The sequence below is a fragment of the Arachis ipaensis genome, chromosome B02, assembly GCF_000816755.2.
Source record: "Arachis ipaensis cultivar K30076 chromosome B02, Araip1.1, whole genome shotgun sequence".
In the NCBI taxonomy this organism is placed as follows: Eukaryota; Viridiplantae; Streptophyta; class Magnoliopsida; order Fabales; family Fabaceae; genus Arachis; species Arachis ipaensis.
In genome coordinates this window covers 50,576,283-50,588,737 of record NC_029786.2, presented here as the reverse complement: position 1 = coordinate 50,588,737, position 12,455 = coordinate 50,576,283, and the positions used below count along the sequence as shown (strand labels likewise).

Below are 12,455 nucleotides of genomic sequence, written 5' to 3'. Positions count from 1 at the left end.
ATTGATTTCTCACTCACATGTTGTAGCTACCATGTAGTAGAGAATCATACTCTTATTTGGCATTAGCCCCCGCCTATGTTCTATTTACTTTGATATCTTTTTTGTAGGCTTAATTTTCTTTCTTTTCTTCTCCTTTTAGGCTGGCCACCAAGAAAGGAGGAAACGGAAAAGCTTTTAAATGGGGCAACGAACAAGTCATCCGCACAACCTTTCAAAGGGCTCATCAATTGTAGCAACCCATCCACCTTGCTCTTCTTTGCATGCACCGAGGACGGTGCAATCTTCAAGTGTGGGGAGGTCGTCTGACCGATCTCCATGGGTAAAAAAAAAAAAAAACATTTCCTTTTCAACACCAAATTTTTTATTTTCTTTAATTAGATTAGCTATTGCATTGCATGATAGCTTGCATGTTAGTTAGAATTTGTACATATTTTTACCACTTCTTTGTTATTAGGACTACTTGGTTAGGGTGATGATTTTCTTTCCAAGAAACCGTTTTAGGGTAACCTACCAATTTGAAAATTTTTGTTGAACTTGCTTGAAAGAATTTATTTTGGAACATGGTTTGGAGCTAAGAACACAAGCTTGTGAGATTTGAGCCTAATGGTGTGGTTACATCTTATAACCACTTATTTTCCTTCGTGCGTGTAATTGTTCCTTGACAACCAAACCTTGCCAAGACCATTTTGTGAATAAAGTTTTCCTACCATTTACTATTCACATTCCTCATCCAAAACCCCAAAATAAACAAGTCCATAACCAATAACAAGAACACTACCCTGCAAGTCCTTTGAGAGACGACCTGAGGTTTAAATACTTCGGTTTATAGATTTTAGGGGTTTGTACTTGTGACAAACAAATTTTTGCATGAAAGGATTATTGTTGGTTTAGAGACTATACTTCAACGAGAATTCATTTGTGAAATTCTAAACCGTCAAAAATCCAATCATCAGAGCGCCCAAGAAAGCAAACCAAGGCCAAGCAACAAAAGGAGCACTCCAAAGATGCAACATAGCGCTCGAAGAGGGGAACCAAGAAAGGCTGGGCGCATCAAGACAAGGAGGAGTAGCGCTCAAAAACTCAAGCGTAGCGCTCCCTTTTGCTCACTTTTTCGTGCCTCTCAATCTTGGCCAAGGAAAGCAAAGCTGGCCCAGGGAAGCAAAGGAATGTAGCGCTCAAAGAGTGAGTGGAACACTCACTTAGTGAACGCTATAGGCAAGGACCAATTGCATCCAAGGCTCACCAACAAAGAGTGAACGCTAAGTTCACAAAACCAAACGGAGCGCTCCCCTGGGAGCTAATCTATGCCTCCAACACAACTTGAACCAAAGCCACTCCTGACCCATGCCATCAAGTGCCATATTGGATCCAATTCTTCACAGACCCAAGTCACCAAATGCATCCGGATCCACTCTCATTAAAATCCAAAGCAAGCAAAGCCCAATTGACATCACTCAAAGGCACAAGGATCAATTAGATTAGGAATTTCATTTAATTATAATTTGTTTTCAATTTCAATTTCATTTTCATTTTTTGTAAAGCCTATATAAAGGCATCAATTTTATTTCATTAGAAGGCTAGCTCTGCTAGAGAGCAATAGGAGTAGGATAGAATAGAAAGCTTTCTTTGATACACTTTTATTTTTTTGCAATTGTCAGATTTCAAGCATTGAATTCAGTTTATGCAAATCTCAGTTTCTACAGTCCTCTGCTCAACTTTCCTTCTCTACAATTTAACTTTTCTATTTACATTGCTCCTAATTTAGTTTATGCAATTTACACCTTCCTGCAAATTCTATTCTTCTGCACTTTCACATTTTCGTTTCCCTTGAAGCTTGATTTACTTTTTTGCACATTTACATTCTGTAACTTTACATTTGAGCTTGCCACAATCTGAATTTACTTTTCATGCCTCGGATCTGTTGCTTTCTTTAAATTTCCAGCACCTAGCCTCCTTTACATTTTGCTGTAATTTACTTTTCTTGCTCTTTAAGCTTTTGTCCAATCTACATTCTGCTGATTTACATTTACTGTAATTTACATTCCTTGTTCTTTAAGTTTCAGTCAATTTACTTTCTGCACTTTATAACTCCTACAATTTCCTCTCTGTTGCTTTAATTTCATCCAATTCACCAATGTTAGCTTGACTAGACTAATGACTCACTAAAGTTGCTTGATCCATCAATTCCTGTGGGATCAACCTCACTCTAAGTGAGTTTTACTACTTGATGCGACCCGGTACACTTGCTGGTGAGTTTTGTGTGGAATCTGTTTTCCACCCATCAATACTTATCTCTTGATATATCTTATTTGTTTCTTGTGCCACAAGCTGGTAGCTTCGTTAGTACGTTTTGTGCTTTTAAAATCCTGTTTATAAGCTATATTATTCATCGGGCTTCTAGATTATATTATTTTTTCTATATATGATACGTATGAGCTTTAGAACTGTCGTAATCTCTGGTTAACCTTTGCTTTACAACGCGAGGTATGGCTTAGGCTAATTAGGGTGTTACATTTAGTGGTTTCAGAGTGGTTCGTCCTCGTGAGCCTGAGGGATGGACCGATTTTGCTAAATTGCATACTCTGTGTGTCTTTTTTTTATGCTATTAGGTTATCTGTTTGATATTGCATAGCATGCTTGTTTGTGAGTGCCTGTTTGGGATAATTGAAGCACTAGCCTTTTGATATTGAGACTGATCACCTTGATATCGATTGTTTGGTGTAGACAAGAACCCTACATGGCTACTCGCGGGCGAGGTCGAACACGTACGCGAGAAAGTAGGAATGAGCAACCAGCTAACAATCACGCCGAATTCATGGTGGCAATGGCGAATCTCGCTAATACCATGGAAGCAAATGCTGTTGCAACTCTGCAAGCTATGCAGAGATTGGGCCAACCGGCCGGGAACGGAAATGGCAACGGGAATGGCAAAGGAAATGCCAATGATAATACTGAGGGTAACGGCGATAACACAGGAGGAATTTTGATGACATTGGCGGCGTTTCTCAAGGTTCATCCGCCAACTTTCCGAGGATCCACAAATCCTACTGAAGCGGAACACTGGTTCCAGGCTATAGAGCGTGCTTTATAGGTGCAACATGTTCCTCTTAATCAATATGTAGAGTTCGCCGCTTATCAGCTAGCGGGAGAGGTCCAGCCCTGGTGGCAAGCTGAGTGTCGTTTGCTACAGCTTCAAAATGCCGACATTCCATGGGAGGTGTTCCAAACGGCTTTCTATAAGAAATACTTCCCTGAGTCTACAAGGGAAGCAAAAGAGATGGAGCTAATGCAGATGAAGCAAGGTTCCATGTCTGTGGCTGAGTACACCAACAAGTTCGAAGAACTTTGTAGGTTTTCTCGGGTGTGTCAGGGTGACCCGGAGACTTATGAGAGCTGGAGATGCGTTAAGTACCAGAGGGATTTGAAGGACAACATTATGACTGCTGTGGCTTCTATGGAGATCCGTGTCTTCTCTGACTTGGTGAATAAGGCTAGAGTAGTGGAGGAGTATGCCAAGACCGTGGCGGCATCTAAGAACACTCATGGAGGGAGCTCTAGTCGGGGGCGTGGCAAGTATTTCCATCCTAGAGGACCAAGCTTCAAAAGAGTAGGATATGCGCCTCAAGGCCAAGGGGGCTTCAGAAAGAACAATCAGAATCAGTTTCAGTATGCTAGGGAAAGAGGAAATCAGAGTAAGGATTCTCTGGATTTAGCTTGTAATCGTTCTGGACGTTTTCATCCTTATGACTCATGCAAGATTGGTTTAGGTGGTTGCTTCAAGTGTGGGTTGACTGGCCACATTGCGAAGGATTTGCCCTCGTTGGAGAAATCAGAATGCGGGCCAAAGTCAGCATCAAGGTTGAGTCTTTGCTGTGAATGCCAAGGATGCTTCCAAGGCGGATCCGTTGATGAGAGGTATATGTCTAATTGGTGATAAATCCTTAGTTGCATTATATGATACTAGAGCTTCGCATTCGTTCATTTCATTTGCTAAAGTTGAGGAATTAGGCTTGAAAGCGTTAGAGTTACCTTTTTATCTGCATGTACATACTCTGCATCAAACAGTTATGAGTAGGTCAGGTTGTAGACAAGTAGGTTTCAAGCTTGAGGGTAGAGATTTTGTGCACGATTTGACCTGTTTACTAATGGTGGGACTTGAAGTGATTTTGGGGTTTGATTGGTTGTCGAAGAACCGGGTTCTGTTGGATTGCTTTGAACGAACAATTCGGTTTATGCCAGAAGGAGAGAATGGGGCAGTGGTAGTTACGGGGTATTACCTGAACTCGGTAATGGTGCATTGTAGTGGGGAGGAGTATCAAGGTTATATTTTTTTGGCTGCAAATACGTTGGGTGATGCCCAGAACTTAGATCAGATACTTGTGGTTAAAAATTTTCTAGAAGTGTTCCCAGAAGATATCCCGGAGTTCCCACCTCAAAGGAAAATTGAATTTGCGATCAAATTGGTGCCGGGAGCTGGACCAGTGTCGATTGCGCCATATAGAATGGCTCCGATAGAGCTGGCAGAGTTAAAGACTAAGTTGGAAGAGATTCTAAATAAGAGGTTTATTCGACCGAGTGTATCATCATGGGGAGCGCCAGTTTTATTGGTAAAGAAGAAGAATGGAGGAATGCGTTTGTGTGTGGATTACCGACAGTTAAATAAAGTAACAGTGAAGAACAAGTACCCACTGCCAAGAGTAGATGACTTGATGGATCAATTGCAAGGAGCTGGAGTGTTTTCCAAGATTGATTTAAGATCCGGTTACCACCAAATCAGAGTGAAAGAGGATGATATCCCTAAGACGGCGTTTAGGACACGCTATGGACACTACGAGTTTGCGGTAATGTCCTTTGTGTAACATCCCGCATTTTTGAAAATCTAAATATAAATAAATTGTGATTTTATCTTGTTAAGTTTAAATTTTGTAATTTTAGAAATTATTTTATTAGAAATAATTAAGTAGATTCGGAGATAAATTCATTTTGAACCAATTAATATTCTTAGGTAATTTTATTATTTTGGAATATTTTGTATAATTTTAGTAATTGAAAATAAGAAAGAATTGTACAATTTAATTTAAGTAACTTTTATTCTTAAAAGGTTACGATTTATTTTATTAATTTGATATCTTATTTTATAAATCAATTAAGAGTAATTAAATTAGTTTTATTAAGATTTGGAGTTAAATTAATTAATATTTTTGTGTAATTTTTATAATTGGTTATTTTATATAATCAAATTTAAGAAATTTCTATTATGAATAGATATGATTTATTCTATTAATTTGAGCCCTTAAAGATTAATTTATTAGAAATGATTAAATTGATTTTGATAAATACTTTAATTTTAAGTCAATTAGTATTTACTCACAATTTTGATTATAACTAGTTATTTTATATATAAATTGAAATTAAAGTTATGATAGAAAAATAATAAAAGGTCATATAATTTAATATAGGTAATTGATATTTCGAGTTTAACTGTATTTTATAGAATGTGATTAGTATGCTTATTTTATAATTTAAATTAAAAATAATTGTTTGAGCTCATTGATATGCTGATAAATAAAATCTTTTGCGTTTTGAAAGTAATTTTTTATGAAGTAATTTTTATGGTATTATATTTGAATCTTAAATTGTTACTCTATCTCAAATATTTTGTAAAGGTTGTTATATTACTCATATACATTATACCTTAACCTTAAATTCCTAATTAAAAACCTAATTTTACCCTAAATTCACAAAACACACGCACAAACAGAATGGGAAAGAAAGGAAACAGGGGAGCTCGAGGGGGAAAACAGAAAGGGAAAAGAAAGGAAGGGGAAAGAGGGAAGATGTGGGAAAACGGAGAACATGAAGGGAGACAGAGGACGAGGGAGAAGAAGAGAGGGGGAGGAACAACGCTATGGAGCTTGGCGCCGCTGCCGAGCTGCTGTCGCAGAGAAGAAAGGGAGAGGCGAACGTGACCCACGGAGGAGAGGAAGGAGCTGCCGTCGAGCCACGCCCCGTTGCCTTGTTCGTGTATCGCCGTTGCCGTTCGCTGAGGGTGAGACGCGAAGAGAAGATGCTGACCTGCACCATCGTGCCTCGCTATCTTCGTCGAGCCTTCATCATTGTCGCTCCCTATTCCCGTTGCCATCAGGGTTTGCTGCCGCTACCATTGAGAGTGACGCATCAGAGGAGGAGTCGTTCCTCTTCCGCCGCCGTCGCCGGAGACCTTGGTTGCTGCTGTTCATATGGGTGAGTTCGTTGTTCCCTAGTTACCGGAGTCACTGTCTATGAATCTTTTGTTTCTTTAGAATGACCTTGTCCCCATCTTTAATGTTCCTGAGTACACTATAGTTGTTGGAATCGTTACAGCTGGAATTTGTCACCGGGGGAGAGAAGCGGCTGCACCATCCTCTTCGTTTTGACATTAAACCTCTATTCCTAACCCTGTAACGCTCTTGTTCTTGTTCTATTTGGTATTTTGTTTCTCTATTATGTTCTTATTTTAATTATGATAGCCAATATCTCTGTTTTAGTATTATGGTGTTATGCTGAAATTGCCGAAATTGCCGTTGCTGCGAGCGTAACTAGAATTGATGCTGCTGCCGCCGTCCCGGTTGCATTGAAATCGCCGCTGCAGTTGCCAGTTTAGACTAAGCAGGGATTGTTGCGTTAAACTATGCGATCGCGACATCGAGGTAGGGGGTTTAAAATGATTTTAATTTAGGAATGCCTACAAGGTTTATTGAATAACTGCAAATAGATTTAATATCTGTGAGTAATTGATTGACTATGTGAATATTGAATTGTGGCTGAAATTGTAATTGGAATTGTTGAGATTGTTATTTGGAATTGTTGATTAGTGATATTGATTGATTATATGGATTGGGATTTGTTTGATGACTAATTATTGAGAATTTCTGAATTTTAATGGGTTATGTTGGATTTGTTACCATTGAGCTGTTATTTGGTATATTGTAATGTTAGTGAACTTGGTTGGTGGTTGATTTGGAGTTAGTTTTGAGGGGTATTGAAGTGTTGGATTTTGAATACAAAATGGTTTGCTGAAAATTAGGTTCTCTTGAAATTAAACGGCAACTTTGAAAGTGAATCAGTGGCTCTATAGTGACTAAAATGATGAGAATTTAAATGTTAAGTAAATTATATTAAGTGTGATTATTGAGATTTAATTTTGAAGGTTTCATATTAACTGGAACATTAGTTATGATTTTTCAAAGTTAAGTTGTGAATCTGATTTTCTGCACTACTTTAAATGAAATCAGAAACTTTGAAAATCTATAACTAATTCTATGATGATCGGATTTGCGAGGGACTAAGTCTGGATTAAGCCTGGGAATATAGGGAGTTGGACTGGTGAATTTGAGACTTTTTCATTAAGTTTATGATTTATGGTAAATTTTTGAATTGGGGATGTCAAATATGGTTTTCTGCGGAACGTTTAACACAGCAGCAACTTGTTTCTTCTATTGGATTTTCTCCAGTTTTAATTTTGGAATGGAACCAATTTTAAATGAAACTTTGGTCCTAATACTTTAATTTCATAAAAATTTAGAATTGTTAGAGTTGTGGTTTTAAAGATTTGGGTTTTCAAAGAAAGATGTATTATGCAGTAAAAGTCAGGTTTTGTTTTCTAAGTCAGTAACTTTGAGGCTTTATAATTTTTAATTCTGGAATGATATTGAGATGCAACTAATTGGAGGTGAAAGTTGAGTATGTTTAGTATATATGATTCAAATTTCAGGGTTTTCCATTTTTTAATAAGTGAATTATGGGACTTGGAAGAGGTTGTGCTCAATGATTTGTAAAACAGAATTCTGCAGAAAATTACCTAAAGTCCAAGCTACGTAACTCCTTCATTAAAAATGATATGACCCTGGAACTAATTGAGAAAGAAATTTGGATGAGTTATGTGTAACCACATTAATTTTGAAGGTAGTTGGATTTAATTTGGATTTTATATGAAATTTCAAATGTTGTATGCTGCTGCTGTCTTCTGGTTTTAAAACACTGCAGAACAGTCACGGTTTGGCTTATATTCCTGAAACTAGAGTCAGCAAAAAATTATGATTTTTGGTTTGATAGAAATCTTAATCCGAGACGGTCGCATGGATATAAAGTTCGCGTGATTCCAAATTCATTTGATATTTTAAAAACAAAATGGAAATCAGGCTGCCAGGTTGTGTTGACAATTATTTTGGATATGGAATTTAAGAAATAGATTTTCTATACTATTATCAAATGTTTTTGAGAATATATATTATTGTTGCAACTGCTGAAAGAGACTGATGAAATGTTGAGAAAGAAGGAACCCATAAGGGTGGCTAAGTCCTATTTTTAAAGAAGATTATGTCCAAATTTTTATAAAAGTAAAAGGACTTAATCAAAATGAATACTTGAGACTTGTTTAACGATAACAACTTTGTTGATTCTTTTGAGAAAATATATTTGGTTTATAAAGTTGCTAACAAGGACATGGGTTTTGTCGCGCTTGCATATTTACAATTACAAAAGAGAAAAGAGATAAAAAGAAAAAGAGTAATATAGATACAGATGAAAGAGTATTCAGAGAAAAGTAAAGAGATACAAAGAATAGAGCAATTAGAGTAGAGTAAAAAGATGCAGAGAAAAGAGAAACTAGAGCAGAGTAAAGAGATATTTGTATATTTATATATATTAGTTGCTTGATGCAACCCAGAGTTATATTTAATATATATTAGTTGCTTAATGCAACCCAGAGCCTCTGTAGGAAAACTAAGTTACCTACAGCCATTTTCCGCTTCCCCAGAGCAGAGCAGAGTATATATATATTTTCCTGCAGTAAGCAGAGGCTATCTCAAATGAGCGGCTATTATCATATGCGCATTTATTTAGGAACGGAAAATCGTATTCGGAAAATCGGGATTATTCGTGACCGGATAAATGTCGGGATTGCGGGCAGCCAACCGACACATGAGCTCATGGCTTGTACTAGGACTAGACATTCATCATATGCATCTATGTGACATTGTTTTGGTGTGTATATTGTAATTGGTTTGCCTATGTGAATAATTCTGTTTAACTGCTAATTGCTATACTTGATGTAATTGCTCTTGATTGTGCTTGAATCTCTTTACTTGTGTTTGTATCTGATTGGCTGGGTTGTAGTGAATTGGGTGTTGATTGAATTGCTTGAGCCTAAGGCCATGATTGGTTTGTGTTTGAGGTTTAGTAAAGTATGAAAGATTAAGCTGGTTCATCATAGACTTAATGAACCTATGCTTGGAACAAATTAGTCATTCATACAGTCTAGGAAAACTTTTAAGACGTATATAAAGTAAAATATGGGTTTAGGATTTTTGATAATTAATTGATGCTTCTAAAGAAGGTTTTAGATTTTTGAAAGTTGAGCCATTGGTTTTCAAAAGAAGTTTATATAAGGCGAGCGATGAATACTGCGAATGAAAGTAGTTTTCTTTTCAATGTCTCTAAATGAAATTAATTATTTGCGCTTTATTCTTTACTTTCACGGCATTCTCGACCTCTACTGATAACATGTGGTTTGGTCCTCACCCTCAAATTTTCCACCCTTCCAGCGACAGGTTTGAAGACGCAATTTGAAGCTACGAGCGATCAGTAGGCTTTCTTTATGGTTTTAATTGCTTTCATAGAGTCCCCTCGCTATTGTCCTTTGAGATTTTATTTTACATAGAGGGGTAGGTTTAGTATATTGTATTTGAGATTTATTTGGTCTCTTTTGTATAAGAATTATTATCAATAATATTTATGTGATTATTATTATTTGTGAATGTTTGAATTATGACTTTAATGAATAAAAAAAACAAAATTTTCTGGAATTTTCTTAAAACTGAAACGCGAACTCGATACAAAGGCTCGATAATTAAGTAGTTAATACTAGAGAAGGTTACGTAATGTTCTTTCTAGTGGAAATACCCTGACTTAAGCAAGGTATTTTGCTGGACGGGACGTTACAATATGGTATCAGAGCAGTCCTTCCTGTAGAGCCTTGGGAGTAGACTAACTATGCTTCATTGCATACTCTGAGTGTCTGTCATGCTTTATAGCTTGTTCTAATTACAAGAGTTTGTGTTTTATATGCATGACTATCTGATGATTAATGCTATTAGATTACCATTGCATACCTCATGGTATCAAGTTTGGCCAACTTAATACTAATGATTTATGTATATGGAAATACTAATGGGTTATCATAGACGAAATAGAAGTGATAGGTTAATGATAAACCCCATTTGTAGGGTTTATCTTGTGCTTGATTTAGGGGATTTTATATACCCTTTTACCCACATTTATCCATTGAAATAGCATGGTTTTATAACTTCTCCTTTAATTGTGCTTAAGAGTGAAAACATGCTTTTTAGGACTTAAAATAGCTAAATCTAATTTTCCTTGATTCCATTAGATGCCTTGATATGTTTGCTAAGTGATTTAGATTTAGGAGGCGAGGATTGGACCAAGGGAATGTAGGAAAAGCATGTAGAAATGGAGAACTCATGGAGAAATAAAGGAAACGCAAAAGCTGTCAACCCGACCTCTTCGCACTTAATCGGCCATAAATTGAGCTACAGAGATCCAAATGATGCGGTTCCAGTTGGGTTGGAAAGCTAACATCCGGGGCTTCGAAACGATATAAGATTTGCTATGGTTGAACCGCGCATGGTGACGCGTACGCGCATAGTATGCGCACACGCCGTTGCTGCCACCTGGTTCACTTAAAGCAAAACGTGGCCAGCGAATTCTAAAGCCTTGTGGGCCCAATCCAACTCATTTCTGATGCTATTTAAGCCAAGGATTGAAGGGGGAATGGAGATACTTTTTCATACTTTAGAAGTTAGTTACCATTAGTTTAGTTTTAGCTCAGTTTAGTAGTGAGAGTTAGTTTCTAGAGAGAGAGGCTCTCACTTCTCTCTAGAATTAGGATTAGGATTAGGTTTAGTTCTCAGATTTAAGTTTTAATCTTTGCTTTCTTCCACTTCTATCTCTCAATTCTTTGTTGCTACATTCAATCTTCTTCTATTCTTTTGTTGTAATTTCCTTTATGTTGTTCTTATATTTTGTTGTAGATCTAGTATTGTTCCTTCTACATTCTTCCAATTCAACAAGAGGTAATTCATAATAAATGTGTCTTCTTTGCTTTTCTATTGTTGATCTCTTGTTTTTGTAGTTGTAGATTTCTTTAATTCTTATAATTCCTAGGGAGAACGACCCGAGGTCCAATACTTCGGTTTATAAATTTTAGGGGTTTGTACTAGTGACAAACAACTTTTTGTATGAAAGGATTATTGCTTGGTTTAGAAACTATACTTTACAACAAGATTTTATTAGTGAATTTCTAAACCGTCAAAATGGCGCCGTTGCCGGGGACTTGCAATGGTGTTGTGTTATTGGTTATTGTATATATGTGAATAGTGTGAATATGTTTGCTTTTGTTAGCTCTTGCTAGTTTTAGGATTTAATTTTCTTGCTTCTTATTTGATTTTGTTTTCATTTTCTTCTTGCTATCATGAATTCTTACCTTGGATATGAGTTTGGTTATCAACATGTTGTAGGAAATGAGGACTATAATGAAGATGTGTATCAAGAATGGGATGACCAAAGGTGGGAGGAGCCATATGCTTATGATCAATCCTCATGGCAACAACCCCCACCAATGCACTATGAAGAAGAGTCATTCTATGATGCATATCAATCCAATAGTTATGGTGACTCACCTTGTGATTTTCAAGAACCACCACCATATGTCTATGATCCATACCCTCAACATAACTCCCAACCATACTGTAAATATTTGGTAGAATTAGTCTAATTTCATATTTTGTTTAGATAGTTGAGTTTAGTTGTAGTTTAAGTATGTTAAATAAGGTTTTATGGTGTTTTGGTAGCTGTTTGGAGGTTTGGAATGCTTGGATTGGTGCAAAAACATAGAAAATTTTTTTTGAAAAACAGAGCACCACCCACGCGTACGCGTACATGGCGCGTACGCGCACTTCCAGCATTTTCGACCATCCACGTGCGCGCGCCATGCGTGCGTACGCACGGATTGAGAAGTTCCAACCTCCATACATTTTCCAGAGAGTTGTGCCTGCGCCGCGCCAACGTTGTGCCTCTGGCACAAACCCCACTTGCGCACACGTGCACACGACGCGTACGCGCCACTGTCGAAATAAGCCAATGACGCGCGCGCGCCATGTGTGCGTACGCGCGGATTTCTTTCTCCCATCCACTTTTATTTTCTTCTCCTCTTTCCAATTCTTTCCTTCTCCTTTCTTCTTCCCTTCTCCTACCCCTCATCCAACACTTCCAAACACCATGGATAACCATTTATTTTAGTTAGTTAATTAGTTAGTTGGTTAGTTGATTAGCTAGTTTTAGTTTAGTTTTCATTTTATTTTCTCTCTTTTCATCATAAGTGTTGGAGTATTGACTTT

The 12,455-nt window shown here is 37.2% G+C and overlaps 1 protein-coding gene across 1 annotated transcript; it reads left to right on the top strand.

Annotated features, from left to right (window-relative positions):
• LOC107627238 lies at positions 2,825–5,271 on the top strand. The gene is made up of 4 exons (XM_016330089.1): positions 2,825–3,080; positions 3,123–3,915; positions 3,965–4,841; positions 5,266–5,271. Exons 1-4 carry the CDS (start codon positions 2,825–2,827, stop codon positions 5,269–5,271), a joined length of 1,932 nt encoding a protein of 643 aa, XP_016185575.1.